This window comes from Empidonax traillii, unplaced genomic scaffold, assembly GCF_003031625.1.
Source record: "Empidonax traillii isolate 1590-97213 ecotype Southwest subspecies unplaced genomic scaffold, ASM303162v1 scaffold80:size1517328, whole genome shotgun sequence".
NCBI lineage: Eukaryota > Metazoa > Chordata > Aves > Passeriformes > Tyrannidae > Empidonax > Empidonax traillii.
Genome location: NW_020955273.1, coordinates 1076667 through 1100187, shown reverse-complemented (window position 1 = coordinate 1100187; position 23521 = coordinate 1076667). Strand labels below are relative to the sequence as shown.

General features: G+C 37.6%; 1 protein-coding gene across 4 annotated transcripts in view; it reads right to left on the bottom strand.

Moving 5' to 3' along the window:
• The window catches only part of MDFIC (MyoD family inhibitor domain containing), a 51903-nt gene extending 29363 nt beyond the window's left edge, over positions 1-22540 (bottom strand). The window contains exons 1-3 of one of the 4 annotated variants that reach the window (XM_027880946.1): positions 22428-22540; positions 20257-20412; positions 8874-9005 (exon numbers count right to left, since the gene is read on the bottom strand). In XM_027880946.1, coding sequence (XP_027736747.1) covers positions 8874-9005; positions 20257-20347 — 223 coding nt within the window. In that variant the 5' untranslated portion in view covers positions 20348-20412; positions 22428-22540. Of the gene's footprint in view, positions 1-8873; positions 9006-18536; positions 18577-20256; positions 20413-20702; positions 20722-20871; positions 20981-22427 lie in introns of those variants that run through there. The other 3 variants (XM_027880947.1, XM_027880948.1, XM_027880949.1) reach the window with 3 other exon arrangements.
• Positions 22541-23521: the final 981 nt, after the last annotated feature.

The following is a 23521-nucleotide window of genomic DNA, read 5'->3' as shown; positions in this document are numbered from 1 at the left end:
TGTTCTTCTCATAGAGTTAGAGTAGCAGATGCTCTGTAATACACAAAGAGTCAAAACCAAATAGTAATTTACTTACAATTAAAATTGAGTTTATCATTTAAATTGTAGGAAAAAGATTCCTCAGGCATAACACTCTGCTACAGATGGGAATCAGAAAATCAAGTGGACGGAGAAGTAGAAAAAGTAACAATCAAAGGAGGGGAACAAGAAGAGGAAGGGATAAAAAAAAAAAAAAAAAGAAAAAAAGATACCTTTTATTAGAATTCCTCCTTTTAATTGGTGTGGTAAGTTGTTTTTTTCCTTCCCATAGCTTTCCAAAGTTAACCAAAGTTGCCAAATTTGTGGCAAATACAAAAATCACACAAGTTTCAAGTTTCCAAAATTTGATCCAGCACAGAAGAGCTTACAGAATGGCTGTAATGAAGACTGTTATGAAACGTATAAAATTCTTACAACTACTTCAGATGCATTACTGTACACTACTAGTTGCTTCATAGTGATTCACATTTAGTCCCACTGAAAGTCCTATTACTGTACAAAAATATTTATCAATACTGATTTTACATTATAAATATGATAGTGACCGTTATCACTAAAAACTCATCACACAGTAAAAATAATATCTTTTGAGGTAGAGAAATACTTCACAAAATCATAGTTACAAAGTAAGCTGGAAAATACTAAATGAGATAGTGTCATTTGATAAAATCACCTGTAAGAAAACTAGATGTGTGTTATCCAAAGGTAGCTATGCATCCTACTTCATCATCCAAATATTTTTCTATATCACCTCTGTGAAAAACTGAGTTTGATCCCTCAGATAAACCTTTCCAGGTAGTCTTATTCCAAATCTCCTCACCAAAACTTAGTTTCCTTCATTTTGAAATTCAAGCAAAAAGAGCATTCTTCACTGACCTCTTGTATTTCTGAATTGTACAGGCCTAGAAGATATTAATTCTGGTTTGACACTGCTGTTATGACCAATTCTGGTCAGCATAATAATCTTTCATTGTTTTTCTGTCAAAATGTAAATTTTATTTCATCTTGCAACTTACAGAATACAATTAAAATATGCACCTGTCCTAATAAAGAAAGGGGATGGGAAAGTAGATGCCTTCTAATGGGCTGAGATTTAATTTTTTAAGATCTGTTTCAGAGCTACCCATACTTTAAGGCAGGTTTGCCCCTGCTCCACCAAGGAACAGGCAAAAGGTTTAGGCATCTCTCAGTGGCAAAATCTTGCCCTGAAGGTCAAATCTGACTCACAGGCCACTTTTTTTAAAGGCTTGCCTAACAGTTTGCTATACTTGACTTGTCTCAAAAGTAAACTTCATAACATTTTATGCAAACATTATAACCTAATGTCTGAGCTATAAATCAACAAAACTCACTTAAGCTTGAAGAAGCTCTGAAACAGGAAGTAGTCTCTTAGTTGAGATTCTGCTGTAGTTAACATTAGCATTGCCAAATTTTCTCCAAACAAGTGTCATAATATTTATAGTTCAAAGTGAAAACATGATAATTGAGATGCTGCACAGAATTTGAGGGAAGGAGGTTTAAAAGTAAAATTTAAGACTCTAAAATTCATGAGCCCAGACATAAACTCAGAATTTGAAAGTTCTTGTGTTAGAATGCCACAAGTTTGAGGTTTATAATCACAAATTTGAGAAGCAGTCTCTGTACAAAAACATGTTTCTCACATGCCAGAACACTACAGTTAACTTAAAAATAGTCAAGGCTCAGGTGGCAAATAATTCACCATTCTCTTAAATATGTCTGGAGGCCTACCTCAACAATAAAATTATTTAACAAAACCAGTATTAGAAATAGCCTGAGTGACCACAGCTGTTTGACATTTTAATGTTTTTCAGAAGGTTCCTCTGGGTTTGGATCACAAAGAATTTTTTAAGGGAAAACAGAAAACCACCACCACCACAACAACACACAAATAGGTCAGAGGCTCCTGTTTTTCCTTGTCTTTTATAAAAATACTTTCAGGGAAAGGTACTTGTGGGTACTTTTGCACTAGAGATACTGCCAGAATGCAGAAGAAGTAAGCAGTATTCAGACCTTTCTTTCCTCTGCATAGCTATATAAAGAATTCATTTAATTATTTTGATGTACACACAGCACACAGAACGACTTTTCAGCTTCATAAACTTACTCCAAGCTTTTCACATGCATGACTGTAAATATGAAATTAAATCTAAAAAGAGAAAAAGAGAACTTTTGCCATGGTTTAAATTCAATATTTTTGCCAGTAGACAGGTTCATAAAAGTACAACTTGCACGATGATACTTTCATACACTTTGTAATTTTCTGTTTTCTTTGCTAAATATGGCTAACTGAATACCGTTTGTACTGAAAATAGGAGCCTAAAACCACACTGACTCATTGGTTTTGTAGTATAATATTTCACATAGAATGCAGTCAAGAGTTTTATTACTCTTCCTCTTTAAGGAATTACTACAAGCATATTGTACTTTTCCCCCCATATGTGGAACTAATCAGGAAAAGAATATAAATATTCCTCCAATATTCTTCTAATATTCTTAAAACAGTACCAATACAACAAAGGAAAATATTCTGAAATTAAGATGCAATTTACTTCAGGCCCCAACACAGCAAGCACAGTAATCTTAACATTACTAATCTTAACGTCATCTTTGTCTTATACTGATGACTACTGACATCCAGACTTTCCCAGCCTCAGATCATAAATTCAGATGACAGTTTGAGAGTCAGAAGTAAGGTAAAGCAGAAAGTTAAAAGCTCCAAGTAATTCTGGCTATTAGTGATATGCAGAATACATGCATCTTTTGGTCATCTGGAGCAGTTAAAAGCTCTCATTGAAGTTTGCCTACTATTCTGTAAATGGATCAACAATAGCAATAAGTTTATTTCTTATTCACATGGAGTCACCACAGAGTATACAAATTCCTCAGCTATCTCAGTTCATCATTAACTGCACTGCCTTAGAGCATTCAGTCTAGAGCTGAAGGGAAAAGCCTACAGAGAAAACATCTGCATCTCAGCAGCTCTCTTTACAAGTAAGGGACTACCAATTTCAGTGACACTTCTCTCATTTCACAGATGACTTCTGTAAACACAGAATCCCACAGAATCACAGAATCAATAGTATGTGAAAAGACCTCTGAGATCATAAAGTCCAAACACCACCATGTCAACTAGACACTAAGTGCCACATCCAGTCTTTCCTTAAACATCTCCAGAGAGAGTGACTCCACCACCTCCCTGGGCAGTCCATTTCAATGTCTAATCACCCTTTCTCTGAAGAAATTCCTCCTAATGTCTAACCTAAACCTCCTCTAGCACAGCCCAAGACTATGTCCTGTTGTCCTGTTGCTAAGTGCCTGGGAGAAGAGGTCAACCCCCACCTGGCTACAACCTCCTTTCACATAGTTGTACGGAGTGATAAGGTCACCTCTAAACACCACTGCTCCAGCCTAACACCAAAGACCCTGTCCTATACTCTGAAGACTATAACTGTAAGGGTACAGCTATCTGTGAAAACCTCTCTCTACCAGAGCATGGGTGGGTTTGCAACAGGTTCCCCAGGGAAGTGGTCACAGCACCAAGCCTGACAGAGTTCAGGAAGCATTTGGACAATGCTCTCAGGCACATGGTGTGACTCTTGGGGATGGTTGGGTCCCTTCCAACTCAGCATATGCTGTGATACTGTGATTCTGTGAAAACAATAACGAAATGAAAAGGCTATGGCTGGGCAACTCACCAGGCCTCTCAATAGGCATGAGAAGAGTTTTTCTGAAGACTTTTGGAACAGAAGTAGTAAGAGATCTGCCAGGCTGGGAGGAGAAACAGAAGTAACACAGGGTAGCTCTCTGCTGGGGAGAGGATTAGACAATCTCTCTGGGGAAGGAGCTCTCAGAGAGAACCTTTACTCCTCCATTACTTCAAGTAGCCAGATTCCCCAAAGATTTATCTTTTTTAAAGAACGTTTGAAATATCAAATACTGTGTTGCTGTATGTAAGTATTGAACTGACTTAAGTTTTGTTCATTCATAGGTTCACATTCTTTTATACCTAAGTATACTTGGAACATTGTATACATAAATCACTTCTTTAACTAAAAGAATACACCTTTCAGACTCAGTAATATATTTTGAATAATTTCCATTAATCTATTCTGCACAATTTCTGTACTTACACACTTTATTATGCTGCAAGAAGACTGTATTTATCATAATTTCTAGCTTTGAAGAGAACCATTTACGTTATCTCTAACACTTTGCATTATTTTATAGACAGAATAAACAGGACCATCTGAAATCACAGTAATTGTAAGATGACTATGCCCTATAAAATAGCAAAAATAGTTCTAACAGCAGATTATCTTCTTCCTGTTGGGATAAAAAATCCCAAACCCAAACAGCATAATTTAAACTACAGAAACTACTCACTTAGCCAAATAAAGGGAATCTCCAGGCCTTAATATTACATAAATAATCATGTAAAGTAAAACGTCAACATAAAAATATAGAAAACCAAAAGAGAAAAATATCTAGGTTTATATTTCAATAAAACAAAACAAAATAAAGAAGAATATAGTAAATAAAATAGTGTGCACACAAAGATGATTGAAGCATTCCTTTTTCTGAAGAACCACACTTATCAAAAGGGTGTTCCATGGAGGAGAAAGAGGCAATTGAAGCTAGGAAATGATGGATAGCGATGACCTTTCTATCTATAAAACATGGGCATATTTTAGGTATTTAATCTTGAGGATTGGATTATTATTAATCAATTATTCATGAAAATTTGAATCTATGGTAGATGTTTTTTGTTTTCTTAAATATCACATAGCTAAGGTTCAGCTTGAGTACCAGAAAGGAGATTAAACCCTCACAAGTAAATAGTGTTCAAGACTGGCATTTTCTTCCCTCCTAAACATTCCCTTGCCTGCATAACAGCACAAATTGATGATAACCTAGTGCCCTTTGCAAAAATTCTCTCTAAATATTCTGAAATCCACCTTTATAGCCTTTTTTCTCTAAGAGGGAAAAAAAATTCCCAGCCTCTTCCAGAGAACAAAGCAGGGCATTGTGGTAACACGGAGTAGCAAAAGCTCCTATGGCTTCATTCCCAGAGCCACAGGTTACCCTGCTGCTGTTTTAACATATGCTCTTCCTCACTTGTCAGTGGTTAAGTGATAGCAGAAGCAATACCACTCCATTACAGGCCACCAGACCATAGAAAGAAAATAGGCAGAAGGTGTTTGCAGATATTTAAAATGCACTGCAAAAGAAGATAGCAGATGGAGCTATTCAAAAGCTCTTTTGAAAAGCAGAACCTCTATAACCTGAAATAAAATACAAAATACATGTGTGTCTGTGAAGGGAAGGGAATAGGTCTTAATATTTTCTTGAAGAATATCTGCATTGAAAAATATAGAGGTCATCCCAACTGAGGGAAACCACAGTGGAAATGCTCTCCTTTACTCAGGTTTTAAAATTGAAGGATATGGATAGCAATGGACACCGTGTGTTGAGTAAAGCAAATTTAACACACCTAAATCCATCAAATATTTGGCAGTTCTTCCTATTCTCAAATACTCTATTAAAAAATATATCACTTATTTCTAGTCCAATTGAACTTCCAGACATTATATTTAGTTCTCCCTTTGTCTGCTACACTTGAAGAACTGTCTTACCAAATTTCTGTTTGTTGTGGTATGCTTCTCAGGGACAATGCAAAGCCCTCTTTATCCCCCTTGTTAACACTATACAGATTGAATTCCAGGAGGTTTTCCACAATAAGGTACGTTTTCAACTACTCCAGTCATTCCTGAGATATTTGTGGTTCTCCTGTAACCCTTCTCCAACTGAACACAGTATTCCAGTAACAGTTATGCAAGTACATTAACAATTGATACAGAAAATTAATACAACTGTTTCCTGTTTATATAGCTCTTCCTTGTTTGTATATCAGCATACAGTAACTTTGTGATTTGCAAGCTCTCTTTGAAAACAATTAATTCCTTGGTTGAAGCTTCCCACAAGATTAACCATTTACCCACGATCTTATGAACATTTTCATTCATGGGGAGAAGGGATGCTCCAAAGGAGGTGGGGAAAAGGCTAATCTGAAGGAAATCTGTAGAGGTTAAAAAAGGGGACCTTGCTAAAAGGACTGAAAGGGCAGAGCAGGGTGAATATAAAACATCACACTGTGGAAAACCAGGGCAGCATTTTAGTTTATTGGTGTTGCCTGGTAAACGGAGTTCACAAGTGCAAATGACAAATCATACATAATGAAATCATTACAGGGGCTCCAACACTGGACTTCGTTGTTGGTGTGCCAATAAAACTGACTGATTAATCTAATTCCATATAACAGCAGGATAAAACAGCTGCAAACAAGGAAAACCTTGGAAATTAAATGCTGGAAATATTTGTAAAGTAAAAACTAATGCTAAGCTAAATGGAGTATCAACTGTGGGGGTGGAAAACAATCTGTATGGGAAAAAAATTAACGGAATCATTAGGATAGTGGTGAACAGCTGTTAATACCTGAGAAAACTGAAGCATGCCCTGTCTAAAACAATTTATAGAAAGCTTCTTTCAATATGCAATAGTCTGCAAAATTTAGTCTGGTGGGGTAATAGATCTGGTTGAATCAAAACCATTCTGAGCCTCAATACTTACCTAAAGTGAAATATGTGAGTAATGTTTGTGATAAAAAAGCTGCTTCTTGCTCCACTTGTTCTAGTTTGCAAACTACAATTACTAGGTATATTGAGTTGTAAAACTTCTGCAAACTACAAGTATTTGTAATTGAGTCAAGCACTGTATCTCAATTTTTAAAAGTAGAACAAACTTCCATAGCTCCTCTATTAAAAAAAAAAAAAGGAAGAAAAAGTTGCTTAAATTTCATAATTTTTGTTTTTTCTATCTAGAAGACTTAAAATTAAAGGTTAAAAAAATCATTAATTTGAAGAAAAAATAGGTTTGCGTCACCATAATAAAGCCTCTACCACACAATTATCAAGACTAAGTGTTTTAGAAATTTACAGCTTTCACCTAAACTTGCTCTTCACAAAGTCAAAGGTAAAACTACCAGTGTCTCCAGGAGGAGCACAGTCATGTGCACTGCAGCAGTACTTAACACCTCTGAATTTTATCCTGTCTTTGCCCTTTTTCCTATTACTTTTTTTTTTAATTTGGCAGCAAATAACCCCCCCATCACAGAGATATAACTAAACATAATCATCAGGCTAATTTACCAGGGGTTTGAACACTCTGCATCCATTTCTACAAAATGTATCATTCCTTCACATTCCCTCAGTGAAGCGGCTATAGTATGCCTTCCTGGTGAACAGATTTGAGGAAGCACAGCACCACCCTACAGTCCTTGTTCCTTTCCTCCATAGTTCAGGCATGCTGCTAACTGCTATGAAATAAATCTGTTTTCTCATGAGTCTGGGAATAAGGAAGCTTTTAAGAAGAGGGAGTGAGAAGGAGGCTATTCCAAAAGCAGAAGATGCCACACACGCCTTTCCATATACTCAACGTAAGTGCAAAGCAATTGCTTGTCCAGGGACAGTTAAGTGTAAAAAAAATAATCTTTTGGGATTAAGTAAATTCTCAATCTGTTCAGGACAATCCTCCCTCTTTACAGCCATTTGAGAATTAATTTTAAATTGTCAGATCATCTGACATGCTAAATTTAGGCTTCCTGTAAAGGATCTACGTAACTATTCAACACATTAGAGGTATAAGTATTTATAGGGATTAATTTTTTAGAAAAAAAAGGATAAATAAGATTTTAAAAGAACTTCAAATGCTAACACGAAGCTCAGGAAAAGCTGAGTGTATAGATAAGACTAAAAAACAACCCTCCCTCTCCCCCAAAAAAAACACAAAACTGAAAAGAAATAGATAATTCCAGCAAAAATTTCAGTTTTGAGAACAGCAAGTTCAGAAATATAAATTTACCCCCCTGTGAACAGTGTAGTCTGTGTGCAGTGTAAAGACAGACTGAAGTGTGTGATCAGAAAACGACCTCGGAGAGCTGGAGCACCACTCGGCATTTAGTCCATTTGCTTTCTGAATACACCCTATAATTAGAGAACAGTTTCTCATGCTGCCCCTCCCTTGAGCAACTAACGTTCAAGCATTCACAGAATTTTAGAGCAGTTTAGCTCTGGCAGTTGACAGAAATATTTTTGCCTTAGGAGGGTGCAATTGCGGATGATCATTTGGACAGCATATGATCTTCAGTTCAAGACAGGAAAATGGGAATAACATTGCATACCTTTTTATGTTTTAAAGCATTCAAGACATACATTAGGAATGTGAACCTGTAAGAACTAATTAAAAACCTCCACAGTTCTATAGCATAAGTCTAAAATCTCGTCTTACAGCAGTCTTCTAGTTTTGAAAGAAATAACTACTTTAGGATTCAAAACTCTTAAAAAACCTACACCTGACCAGTACTCAGTGCATCTGGAAACAACTGCTTTCATCATACTCTGCCACTTAAATATAAGTCTGGGAAATCGAGGGTGATGACACCTAGCACAGCTGCACACTGCAACTCATGTGCCTGCTAATTATAGTATTAATGATAAGGGAAGAATATAACACTAAGGCTTTAAAATGTAGATGCTACAGAGGTCTATACTATACTGCACCACCCGAATCACACCTTTCTTTGTACTCATTGCTTATGCATGCTGACAGGAGTCAATCTGGGAAATAAATTCAGTAGATGTGCATTACAGTTGCAACCCGATTGCATTTGACACACATTTAACAGAGTCAACAAGCAGTATCCTATTACACTGCGAAAGCAAGCCTAAAAGGCAGCAATTTGTTCTGGAAATACTTACTTGTGATGAGGTCAGCATCGGTGCGATTTCCCCAGATGGACTGCTCTTGTATCTCTGCTTGTATACTTTGGTTACTGGAAGGCTGGTTTATGTCTTTATCTCCTGCCACAGTATTCTCTTGGTCAGTTTTTTCTAAGTCAGAAGAAATTTTAAGACATTAGTTTCTATATTTTTTCTCTATGTGAGCAAAACTTATTTTTGAAAATGAAGAGAGCATAAAATATAACTTAGCATCTAATTATGTTTCCTTAGAAATGATTTCTAACAAACTTGATTTTCAATTTTTTTTCTGGTCTACATCAAAATAATTTCTGTTTAAGAAAGCCTTTTAGTCATATTGTATATAATCCTGGAAATAATACTCAGCAGCTTTTGTAACAAGTTATGGTTGAGGGTTATGTTATTTTTAGTTACCTTCCACAAAATTTTCATATAAAAATTTGAATAGTTTTGTCACACAAAAAAACCCCATTATTTTTTGCCCACATACATATGGCTTTAGCATATAAAAACTATAAAAATGTCACAAAATTTTATTCTCTGTTATTTACAATTAAACAATTGTAACTGAATTAATAAATAATAATAATAAATTAAACAAAGACAAATATAGTTGAAACTTCAAAACTGACTAGTAAAGAAATTTTAAAAAAGTATTATAGCACAAGTATCTATTTTTCATTAAAAAAAAAAAAAGCTTTTTAAAAGCCACTGATGAATAAAGTCAATATTTAGCCTATCATTAAAAGAAAAAGTATTTCTTCTCTCCAAGTATACACAAGATTCAGGGAAATTTCCACAGTAAGATTATTTGAGGGATTCTTAAGCTTATTTTACAATATAACAGATTCTATTGTTTTGACGATTTTGCCAGTTAACACATGCAGACCAGCCTTTCCTCAAACCAAGGCAAGTGACAGTTTTCATCTTCACTGTCATTAATGTTTTAATAATCAAATTCACACACATAGAACTTTTTGTTCTTGATTTCTACAGAACATTCCTGCTGGCATTCAAGGAAAAATTTTCAAATCTGGAATTACTTTGCTCATTATTCACAGCAACAGATTATCAGCTTATATCACTTACTCATGGGACCTGTAAAACATTAAATGTTTTCAGTCTCGTATTTTTTTGAGCATAATTACAACATTTAATATTTACAGTAAATCTAAATGAGCAACTGTTGAAAAGTCTGTGAGCTCTATTTATTTGTTTCAAACAAGAACATGCTTATAAACCCCTTCTCACAATGTAATGATATCATATCCTGTAGTAAAGCAACTATTCCAGTCCTGAGACACAGAAAAATCATTTATTGCTACTGTGACATAGTAAAGGTTAGTTTCCTCATGTAACCCACAGTAGTTTGATTTTAAATTCTAACTTTCTGCCTTTGTTATCCACCTTATTAAACTGAGGCACTGGACATCACTCAAAATAATATATGCCATCTTGTATGTATACTAACATGCCTTCAAGCACTGCTGCTCCCCTTCTATCCATTTCCACCCATGAAATGTCTGACCCAGCTACCTCCATGGTACTTCTCTCTCGGCCCTCCCTCAACCACTATTTCTTCAACAACTTATCAGTATTTCCTCGCACCCATCCTGAGAGGAACTGTTTCACTGGGATTGGTGTAGTTATTGAAATTATTGGGAAGATATTGCCTGACTTCAATTAGTTTTGCCCTTGTCCTGATTACTTAATCTCACTGAGATACTCATCCGAGTCCTATTAACAAAAAACAAAAAACATAGAGTGTTTCAACCCCTTTGACACCCATCAGATACAAATTATTTCTAAATCCTATCTATCAAATACAAATGTGACTGCATTGAAGTATGATAGTTTGCTTGTGCAGTTAAGTACTAGGTGCAAATGTGTTTCAAAAGTGTTTGAAAAGTGCTCTGAAGTAGACTGAATAAAAAGGAAGTAGTGTCCTGGAAAGAGCTGGTTTAAAAGTACTCTGCTTTCCAAAAACACTAAGCTTAAATGAGCTCTTTTAAGAAATTTTGCTCCTAAATTACTTTACTGCAGTATGGACATGAGAATTACAGTATGCACCCAGCAGTACTAGTACAGAATTGCAGAATTATTGTATACAATTCTCTTGTATAGGATGCAACTTTGCAGAGCCCTATTATTTCATGTAGTAAACAATGAACAACTCTAAGGAAACAATAATGTTAATATTATGGGGCCCTCAGTGTTCTAGGTTACAATTTTATCTAAGAAATCTAAAAAGGAGTGCAGAATACAATCTGTCATCATTATTCATACGAATTTAAATTTCATCCCTCTGCTTATTTTCAGTTCAGTATTTTTCTCCCCTTTTTTTTTTTTTTTTTTACTATCTAGGTTGTACCTGTATTTTTCATGTGCACTTTTATTATTCTAGCTGGATATGGCAAATGGCCAGTTAAAACCATGTAAACTATATTAGCAGTTAACAAGAAAGAAGTAAGAGGCACTATTAAAAAGCCATAGAAAATTTACAACAATTAGCATTGAGTATCTCTTTTTTTGATCTATTGAATTCACATGAAGACTTCCCCATGAAAGTGCATAACAGAAACCTACACCATTAAACATGTAGTTGGTATCTTATTTTGTACTCCAGAATTGTACCACCAACTTGCACCGGAGCACCTCATCCTAGCAGATCCAGCTCTATGGGGTGGTGGGCTCACCCTGGGCAAGAGCTAAGGACCACACAGCCAATCCTTCCTTCCCCAGCCCCCAGCAGGACTCGGGGAGAGAAGAAGGAGCTCAAGGGAAGGAACTTGTGGGTCAAGATAAGGTTTAATAAGTGAAGAAAAGAGGAAGAAAAAATGAAACAGGTGAGGCAAAGGCAATCACTCACCATCTCCCACAAACAGACCAGAGCTAGTCTCTAAGCAATGGCTACCTCCTCTAAAACCTCCTCCCCTCAGTTTTTATTGCTGAGCATGGCATTATATGGTATGCAGTAGCCCTCTCATCAACCTGAGCCAGCTGTCTTAGTTGTGTCCCCTCCCAACCCCATGCCCACTCCCAGTACAGTCACTTTGGGGGAAAAGTGGAAAAGAGAAAATCTTGATGCTCAGTGACAGCCAAATAACTGGTGTCCTATCACCCCTGTTGGAGTCTGATCCCAAACACAGCCCTATAGGGGTTGCTATGAAGAAAATTAACTCCATCCCAGACAAACTTAGTACAATGGGGTTTTAGAAACAGAAAGAGACCTTAAGCTCTCTTTATCTGAGCTTTTTTCCATACATCACTTCTGATGCATCAGAACACTGAAAATAGACACACTCTATTGTCTTGATTCCGTTGCTTTTCCTTAAATGCATACCATGTCTCAGTTTTAGTACAAAGGAATTTGATTATTCCCTTATAATAAATGGCTGATGTTTAGAGGTGGAACTAGAGGTGGAACTACAACATACCCACTACAACCAATCACACATGAAGACAGCCTCAAGAGCATGCCTGAGTCTGTCTTTTGTTGATGCCATTATGTTTATGTTAGGTGCATAAGAATAATGACAACAGCAGTTTACGAAGAATCAACACAAAGACCTTACTCTTCTTTGATGTGCCATGCTTGTGGAAGCCTATAGCTGACAATACTAATGACTGGATCCGGCCATAGACAAGTATGATGTTTTTCTACTGCACCTTCAAGTAACTCTATAACACTTTTCTGTTTCAATCAAGCTTACCCTTAAAGATTTTTTGTGTAAGACTTCTTAGTATTTTAGCTTCTGCTTCCTTTAGTACACCCTTCCACTCCAAAACTGAGAGCCAAGAAGAAAAAGAGAGATGCTCTTCTTCACAGTTTAAATAATGGAAAGAAAAGACTCATTATGCTCTGAGTCTGGCAGTGCTGAAGTATAAATCCAATCTCTCTTTAAAACTGCAGTAAGTTACTCTAGGCCATGTCACAAAAGCAACACAGACTTCTTACCTACCACAGTTCAGTCCCAAACCAGCAACCTGTGTGGCTGTGTACTTCCCTAAACCAACAGCAGTGCTGAGGCTGAAGAGCTTCTTGTCAAAAGCCCCAGGGAGTGACACCCACACAGAACACCTGCGATTTATCCTGAAGGTAAGCATAGGCAAAAACTCTACTTGTGCAGAGAGATAAATGCAAGTTTAAGGTTTAAATAAATAAGACATATGACATGCTGGCAAAGTACAGAGTTGAGATGTTTAACAGCCAAATCAAATCTATGACACAGACCACTGGTAAGACACTTAGTGGAAAAAATTAAAATTTTAATCACATGTCAAAATTAGTGCTTCATTAAATAAGTGAATAAAGGGAATTACTGGATTTTTTTTTAAATTTGGAATTACTGAAGTATATATAAATCACTTTTATAGTACATGCATTCTTTTTACCCTAATCTTGTTATATTTATTTTTAAATTACACAGCAATACATGTATTTCATAGAATCAAAACTTGTTTTCACCTTTGAGACTACTGCAATATTGATTGTTAACTTCTGTTTTAGTTTGGAGGCTATGCCTCTGGTTATACAGACTTCTTTGCAAATACATTCTATGTAGAATGACAAATACATTCTACAAGACTCCACCAACAAAATAATGTCAGCAGTCTGGGTCAACAATAAGACTGTTACAAAAGCCCTATCAAAAAGAAAGTTTAACAAATAGTCAGAACTGTCAAGAAAGACTTATGCTGAGTTAAACAAAAACAATATATAACATCTCCCCAGATTCATTCCAAATCTGGCTTCTATTCCTTTGAAAGTTGCTCAGAAGTATCTCTTTCCAGAGCTACATTTGTTCTATCTTTTGCTAAAATATAGAGCATATTGAGTTGAGGTCAAATTAATACACAAAGCTGACAGAAAATACATAAAAGATAGGTAAAGGATTCACAAGATGCCTCAAAGAGCTCAAGTCTTTGACAAATAACCAACTTCTCTCTGTGCTTGTCCATTTGTACCTTCACACTTCAGCTGCCCCCACATGCCCCACAACATCTCTTTATTCAGAAATGGGTCTGTGTTCAAACATGGTATCATATCTTAATGCATCAGTAACTATGTAACATACACATGGAAACAAGTGGATGGCATGTCCTCAGAGTGTGATTGACAGATGAATTCTGTTCACTAGATGACACATAAGCCTACATACTGCCTTTTAGAGGCATGTGAACCATTAGAGTGCATGACTAGTAAAATGAAAACTGGACTTGAGAAACAGGTTTAGAGTTTGCCTATAAAATTTATGAGTTTGTATATAAAATGAATTTGAAATGCTGTTGCCACAACAACAGAGGGCTTTGCTGCTATGACACATTACTTTTCTGTTCATCAGCAATGTGGTGGATTGCATCAAATAACAAGTAAAGCAAAAGAAACTTCTGGGAAAGGCTTCTGGAAACCTGGGTGCATCATTCTCCTCAAGGAGAGAGGAATAAGCAAAACAGACTGGCACAGTGGAGTCATTGTGACCTTCAAAAATGCAGAGTCACTAACAGTCCAACAGTTATTTTATTTAGGGGCAGAGGAGAGATGGAAGCACAGGACAAAGCTTATTTAAGCACCTACATTTGACCCAGTTGTTGGAATGTAAATATGAATCTTCAGAAGCCTTGAGTTACTCTAGAACAAGCAGATGCAGATTTAAAACTACATATGTAAAGCTCAAATCATCCCAAATGAAACTTTTGCCCTTCAAAGGAAAGCAAAATTACAGAAGGAAAAAAAAACCAAACCAAACAACAAACCTACCCCCCCACAAAACACAAACACAAAAGTAGATCTATGAGGAATAAAAAAGTCAAAGAATGTTTCCAAAAGGAAATATAACAATCAATTCTCTGTCTCAAGCCTACAATTGTTGGGAGGGGTTGTAAAACGTGACAAATTTTTAACACTTCCTTTGTTCATTAATATCCTTACTGGCAAGGAACCACTGAGGATGCTATTTCCTACTGAAAATTCCACTGTTTGCAACAATAACACAAAGGAACCATGATAATACCAGGTTTCTCAATGTAACCATTAACAGTTACACTTACCATCTACTTCATGAAGTGCCTAAAATTTTAAGCTCAACAGTTCTTGCAACAGCATGCCTATTCCAGTTCATGATTTGCCCGAAACAATGTCATTTCATTAAGGACTGGTTATTACATCTAATTAATATTGATAAATCATAAATTATGGAGTTGGAAGCCTCCAATTAGATGTTTGATTGTTTTAAAACTTAAAAAAACAAACAAACAAAAAACCAACCAACCAACCAACCAAACAAACAAACAAAACACCAACCAAACCAAACCAAAAAACTACTTTATTTGGATTAATTTCATTTCAATGGTTTTCACTTCAATGTCTCATTGCAAATTCAATGGCCTCAAAAATGCCACTGAAAAACTTAGACTCTCAAAATTAGAGCAATTTAACTTAGCTTCTTGGAAAACTCTTACACAGAATTTTCCAGGTCCAAGCTATGGAACAACTACAAATGCACTACAAGTTTGACAGCCTAGAACAAATTTGAGTCAGTCATGATAACTTAAAATTTAATAGCAACATGCAAATAGGTACTCTGCATCATTAGAAACATTAAAGAGATTAAATACATAGGTGAAAACTTTTTTTTAGAAATAAACACACTAGTTATTCTGTCAGTTACAAATGTATGTCATTCACCCAACAAAGCTTTACATGCATACAGAACCAGTTTCCCAGAAGGGCTAAGCAATACTTGGCAGCTATGGCTGCATTAGAAACTGCACGGGCCAGTAAAACTGGACCTGTACAGTGAAAGGACACAACCTTAAGGACACATTCCATATTATACATGTTCCAGAGGGTTTCTACTTTGGACTAGCTCTAAGAATTAATCTCAAAAACTCAAGGCTTATTAATAGTTAGAGTGTATTAGGCACATTACTACAGTGCATCTTTCACATTATTTTGTGCTAAAGGAATTCAGTCCAGGTCACTCCCCAGGATCAGTCTGCAGTGTAAACCAAAGTGAAGACAAACAGCAGATTTACTTCAAAACAGCATTGCTGATCCAAATACAAATACTAGGATAACACAGTCAGTGCTGGATGTTGCTTATTAGAGGAAAAAAAAAGTTCAAAGCAAAGAAAAATCTAATTTCTGAGGGCCTGGAGTTGAATTTAAGAAGAATTACTGTGATATAAAATTAGCCTATGAGATGGAAGAAAAAGTATTTCAAATTTGATGTGAGACCTTTACAGTCAACTCTATGAAATAAAAGTCTATCACACCCATGTGTGCATGAATCACTTTACTGGAACGGTATGCATGTGAAACCGAAAGCAGAAGTATATTTTTATGAAAAACTAGAGTCAGACGTCTATTTATCAAAGCTTTAGATATTTTAGTCAGTAATATTCAATAAATGCCTCAGTACTGGCACACAGCAATGAAACAAATTAGCAGAGAATCTCAACTCTTGTCAGATTGCAAGTGGGAACACAAATATAGAGGAAGTATTTGGTAAGTTTGAGCAGTCTGAGTACACTGGTTAACGGTTAAAATAAAAATCTATTACTCATAACACTGAGACACTGCTGGTAAAGTGGAATAATTATGGTGATAGTAATCACTGTTGCCTCAAGAACATCCAAACTTTCCCTGCATTAAGTCTTTTGTCATCCAATATCATCTAGCCAGCAGGTTCTTTTAGTGCTCCCCATCATGAAAAGAGTTAAGCACAGAAAAACATGAAGAAATTTGAATCACATTCTTGAAGATGGATACTTTTTACTTTTTTCTCACAGAAGTATTAGTTGGTGAATATGGTTTCTTCAGATACCAACTTGGAACTGCATTGCTATCCAGCAACCACAAGATGATCTGCACCAGAGGGAAAAGTCACTTATAGAACTTGACCCTTAATATTTCTACTAGACCTGTCCATCCTCCTCCCCATCCCATTAAAAAAAAAATTCTAGTGTATTTCCATCACCTAAAGATGATAGTTATTATAGTTGAAGTACAGTTATCAGTCTCAATTTCATATTAAGTTGTTTATTAATACTATTATTATTGTTTTTATTTTCTGTCTGATTCGAGAAAGCTAAATATTAATAATTTGTTATTCTAGGTTACAGTTAGTAACCAGTAAACAAAGGTAAAAGCATTCCAAATACTTAGTAGATGACAGTCCTACATTTTCTAAAATGTGGCCTGATTCTCTAAATGCAGTTCCATGTCCACTGAATTTCTCTCTTATATTCCATGGTTTATTCAAGAGCAGAGGATTTAATTTAGAAAGTCTACCCACAGTCCAGGCAATCATCACACCATAACCTCTAACACACTAAATGAATATTTTCCTTAGAGCAGAGTGTAATTGTCACATTCCCTCCTCGGTACCATTATTTTGGTACATACCAGTTGAGAAAATACCTGATCACAGCCAAATTGCAGTGGTCTGACTATAGATATGGCACTATTCTGACTACATCACACAGGTAGAAGCAGTCATAATTTGGTTCTAAGGGCAACGGGCTACAGAAGACCAAGGGTATGACCAGGAGCTTGAGCAAGGGGGCATAAGTAGAGCTACACTTTTGGAAGGATGTGGTAACAATTAACATGTTTGCAGAAATTAGGTTAAATGTTTTATCCTGCAGTGTGTATCTTAGTGCAGCAGACTTCACTGACACAGATAACAGTTTAAAGACTGAAGTTGAGTTTTCTCATTGCCAAAAAAAAAGACACTGATTCTATTTGTTCTCTCTCCCAGCACACTAACTGTGGAGGGGCAAAGTCCCATATTCTCACTAATATTTATACATTAATTAAAAAATGAACTAACAAGGAAGAACAGTGACAAGGGAGACATTGAGACACCATGTTGGTTAAAGTAATACAAAAAAATTCTTTTCAACTGTGAAATCCAGAGCATGCCACACCTATGCAGCAGGCCAAACTGTGTCTCAAACCCACAGTTTTCACAATGTCCGCAACCTGATGAACATACTCGCAATCTGCCTAAGCTTGACTACTTCTGTCTGATTTTTAATTAGGTTGTGGGATAGCTATTTTTGAATATTCAAAATGCAATTGAAATTTCATTTCCTTTCCTGGAAAAATACAATTCATCTTCAGCATCGGAATGCATATGATAGCAAGCAAAAGCAACACTTTGAATATCTGGATTTCTTGACGATACCTTACAGAACTACAGAAAAGAAGTTTGTTCTCAGGATATGAGGGGTCTATACCACTTAAACAAATACAGAAAGTACATTAAAGTATGGTGTTACAAATCAGAAATTCCTTCCCACTAGAATGCCCTTAATACTTTAATATTCATATAACATAAGCCATCTTTTTATGATAAAGGAATCTTTAATTATAGGTGGACACAGATTTCAGGTATTTCACTGTGAATATATGGAGTCATTTCCAGAAATAATAGGAATTTCAATCACAGCTTTTAAAATTATTGCCAAATTCTACAGAAAGCGTAATATCAGATGTCCTGGGGGTAGAATAAAAGGATAGGGGCTGTTGAAAGTCTTCGACTTAGTCTTAGATCTTCAGCCCTGGAATATCTGAACTACCTTACCCTGTAACCACACACTGCAAAGCTGACAACAGAAATGCTGGAATATAGACTGGAAATGTTATGAACTCACCTCTTCCTCTTTCCACCCCCATTTCCCCAACAGACTTAAGCTAGAAAAAAGCAACAAACATCCACAGTTATTCTTAAATCTAAGTTCATGGGAATAAAAATTATGTATTTGAATGTTGAATTCTGTTTAAAAAACAGCCTTGTCTGTATGTGAATTGTACATATTCTTTAAAATTGAGCACGTGCCTTAAAAGGTGTGGCCAGTGAGCAAACCTGAATCATTACACTTGCAAGTACCTTACTGATCCCTAAGAAAGCTGTCAACTGTAACTGTGTCATTCAGATTTTTTGCACATAACTTGTCAGTGAAGATAGATCAGTATTTGTTTACTTACTTTTCATTAAAAAAAACCAGAAGAGCATGAATTGAAAATCTTACACAAGATTTTAGTTCACAGCAAAAACTCAGTTTAAAGTGGCACTGTGAGAATGAGACCACTTTCCATGCTTGTTAGTATACTGACTTACTTGAGTTACTTGAGTGACTTTGATGTATGGCCTATATGCAGAATTTAACCAGTGTGACCACTTGATCACATGACAGATAAGAACAACACACTGAAAATAAACAGGTGCTGATGGTTCTGGCAAAAATATGATTCTAACAGTTCAGTTCTGCATGCTTGATCTTCTGTATCTATATTTTACTGTTTAGAAGTTATGAGTCATTCTCTAGGAAAAAAAAAAAAAAAACAACCAACAATAAGATAAGTATAAGCCAACTTGCCGTGTCTCCCTGCCAAAACATTTTTTACTTAGCTATGGATACTTTCTGGTTTCTCAAATGAGTCTCCAGCTTTGATTTCACATAGCTATTGATTTTCCAAGTTACAAAAGCACAACTGCATCTTTAATCCACAGTTGCAAAACTGTGTCACCAGGCTCTGCTCCAGTTAACCAGTTATGAAGAAAGTTACAGTTCCTGAACAAGCTTATTTGTCTGTTCTTTGGAGACTTTTTAAACTCCTGTAGAATTCTGGAAAATATGGTTGTAGCTGTAAACAAATAAAAAAAAAATATTTCCTCATCTTAACAGACCAGGACTAGAGAAGCAAACATACTTCCAATTTTGAGGATAACCTGCAATACACCTTGTCAAACTTCCCTACGTGAAAGTGATCAGAGTACCAATATATTTTGTGTAAATGCAAATAAGACATAATTTAAAGAATTTCTCTTTAGGATTAATGTAGTTTTAAACAATCTTTTGAACAGATGAAATGAAACAGGTTTTATTCTCAGAAACTGACTTGAGCTACAGCGTCACAGAGTAATCTAACAAAAAAACAGCAAAGTGACCTCCAACCTGAACAGCAGTCCTGCTGTTGGATCAACCTTCCTTAATTTACTTCAAGACCTGGAAGGAGAGCTTTACAGGAAAGAGCCAAGACCTTCTAACACAAACACAGAACTGAGAAACAGGAAAGCGATTTTTAAGGAGCAGCATCAGCCTCTGAACGACTGCAGTTTTTCAAGTACTGAAAACTGGTGCTGAGATCACTGAACTTTTTTTTTTTTTTTTTTAATATATATATATATATATGGGAATTTCTGGTTAAAACAATAAAGAGGTGAAGTGAAAGCACTACAGAGATACACTAAAGAGGGGATGGCAGGGTAAGGGGAAAGAAAAGAGGGGTTAAAACTCACAAAACAAATCAGTAAATGTATCATTCAAATAAAAGGCGCAACAATTACAGAGAAACTTTAAAGCAACTTACCTCGAGGGAGAGAGATCAAAGAGCTGTTTTCAGTCGGAGCTTGCTCTGGCCCGCCAGGCCCCGGAGGAAGAGGTTCTCTCACTTGGGACATCTGCCAGCTCTCGCGTCGAATAACAGAGAGCCTGCACTCCTCTCCAACAAAACTAACACGCGACCCTGAAGGAACAAGCAAATGAAAAGGCTCGTTAACGTATTTTATGCAGAAAACTCACTGCTCGGGGCGAGGGACTGCGGAGGGGGAGCAAGGGAGCGGCAGCAACTTCGCGGCGCGGCGGCGGACGCGCCCCCCGCCCCCTGCGGCGAGCGCCCGTGGGGCCGGGGGGCGGCGGCCGCGGGGCGGGGGCGGCCGCGGGCCCGGGGCTGGAGCCGGAGCGGGGCGGCCGCGGGGGTGCCCGGGGGGGCCCGTCCTGCGCGGCGGAGCGGGCCGGCAGCGCGGCGCGCCCTACCTCCGCATTTCCTCCCGCTCCGCCGCCGCACGGCCCTCCCCCGCGCCCCGGCCGCGGGATCCTTCGCGCTGCCGCCACCGCGCCGCCCGCCCCAGCAGCCGCCTGCTCTCCCGCCCTGCACCCGCGGGCCTTCCCCCGGGCAGTGGCGCGCACAGCCTGGCACTCACACTCGCTGTCCCCTCGCCGCCACAGTCACTCCTTCTCCATCATTTCCGGACAGTGAAACATCCCACTCCGGCTGGCGGCGGTTCTGCAGGTCCTGCCGCCCGCCAGCGACGGGCCCGCGGGCTGGGCTGGGCTGCGCGGGGCCGGGTCTGGGGGGCCGGCCAGCCGCGGGGCGCCTCGCTGCCCTCAGCCGGGCCGCCAGCCATGGAAATTCCCCCAGGAGACCGAAACCCGTCAGGCAGAAATAGGCGAGAAGGGAAAAAACCCAGAATAATGTGAAAGGGAGGGTTTCCCGGCCGGGCAGGGGTGGCAGTGCGGCGCTGGCAGCGGTGCGGGGCACGGCGCACGGCGCAGCGCTGCTCCCGACTTGGCCGCGGCGCTGTCATCGCCCGCAACCAGTTGCGCCTCGGCGCGGGCAGCGGCACGTGGAGCGCCGCAGGCCCCCGCCTGCCCTTCCACCCCTCACCTGCCCGTCTCGAACTTGTAACACGCACATATGTGCATAAAAAGGACTCCACAGCGGGCACACGGAAATATTGAAACACGAGGAATACAACAAGCAGTTTTCAAAAGTAAAACCCTAGAGTGCAAACTGCTTCCTATGCTGTCATCAGCCAAGTAGTGTTACCTGGACTTTCTCCATATAGGAAATACATTTCTTTCCCATGGCACAAACTGATGCGATCATCAGCCGCGTTCTCTGTTCTTGCCCACACAATGGGGTACTGCAATTATTGCTCATGTATGTGCTGGTGTCCCCAGCCTACATGCTTTGCCCTGCTTGTCACAGTGTTGCCCTATCAAAGTGTTTCCATGTTAAAAATGTATTTTCCTTAAATCTACAAGCAGATGTTTTGTTATGGTTTAGTAAGTATACTTTACTGATATGTTTCATTACAGTGAGATATTTAGATAGATATGTTTTTTGAGAAACAGAAGCAGGAAGACAAAATAACCAAGATATAGACTAGCTGCATTCTAACACACGAGATTAGAAACTGATGGATAGTTATTCTGTTATCACACATGCTAAGGAATATGCTCAGGTATTTAAAGTTCACTTTTTAAAGTTTAGCATTTCCCTGCTGTGTTTGCAAAACAGCCACAACAGCGTGTAAATACCTGACTAGGAGCCAGTTCTGCATGTAACTCCACACCCTTCAGGGCCAACTCAGACTTCAGAAATCATCAGTAATTTTGCACACATTGTATAGCATTATTATTGATATTGTTGGTGCAAAAGAGAACAGTGTGACCAAAGGTGCATATACTTTTCTCTAAAAATACTGTAATTTTAAAGCAATTCAGTAACCTAACTCTTTCTTCAAATTTTTATATAACAAAATGGGGGGGAAGAAAAGAATGTTGTTTGTAGGAAATAAGCTGTGTAAAAAAAATCCATTTGGGGGCACACAAAGTTATTATTGTACTGTGGAATAATAATAATAATGGTTTCAGTATCTACACTTCTCATCTATGAAAACATTGCATAACTTTCCATAGTCCTCTCCTTGCTGTCTTGAGGGCAGAGCGATTGAGACATAAGGTAGAATGACTTACCTCAAACTCCCAAGTGAGTCAGTAGCAGAAGAGAGGTTATGACTCACTCTCAACATACAAGTTGTGTTTTTCCCTCTGAAACTGGAAACATAGCAGAGAGCAGTGGGAGGAGCAATAATTTAGCCAGCCACACCCTGCCTTCAAAATATTTCATTGGATAATAAATGCCTATGAAGGTCTGATACTGTGCAGGGTTGGTGTTTGGGGGTTTTTTTAACCTTATCTATGAAACCATATGGTAAACTCCATGACTTTCAGTTTATCTTCTTTTAAAAGATCATCGAATGAGCTCATCCCCCCAAGGTTCAGTTGTAGAATTTACAGCAACTAGATGAATTAACCGGATCTCCAGCAGACATTGCATCTGATATAGTGGGAGATAATCCTAAACAAAATCAGATTAAGAAAAGGTAAGAGAATTCAATACACAAAAAGCACAATTCACTGAAATAGCACATTAAAAATATTGTACAATACATAATCTATTACATACTAGAGACTGTGATAATTCTAAAAATATGGGTCCAGATGCGGTCACTGTTAATGAGGTATCACAGATGGGCAAAGTTCATTGGCATAAGCGCTTCCTAACAGTACATCATACCTCTAACAAACACTCAGCTAATCTAAAATAATTGTTGTATTAATTTTCTGTATAAAGCATATCATTCTAAAATATTGGAAATTCTCAGAAATTGGGCAGTTAACATCAGCAGACTTTCAAGTTGGCTACAAATATGAGATATGCTGCATCTTACTATAGCAACTGAATTATAGGCTGTTGCACATAAGTATTCCAATATAGTCTTCCATTACTAGACCATAAAATTCAGGTCTTATAGGCAAGTAATGGCAGATTTTGGGATGGATGTCAAGAGAAACTCAAAAGGTTTTTAAATGGAAAAAAGAACAGTTTGTAGGCAGGTAAATATTCCCCCCAAAAACACAAAACCAAAAAACAAACACCTCACAATAAAACTACCACCACCAACAAACCCTCCAATTTTTTTTCTCTATAAAAAAAAATTAAAACACATTTCCATTAAAAGTGCACAAAATGTAGAATATAATCATATATCTTCAGGAGGAAATTG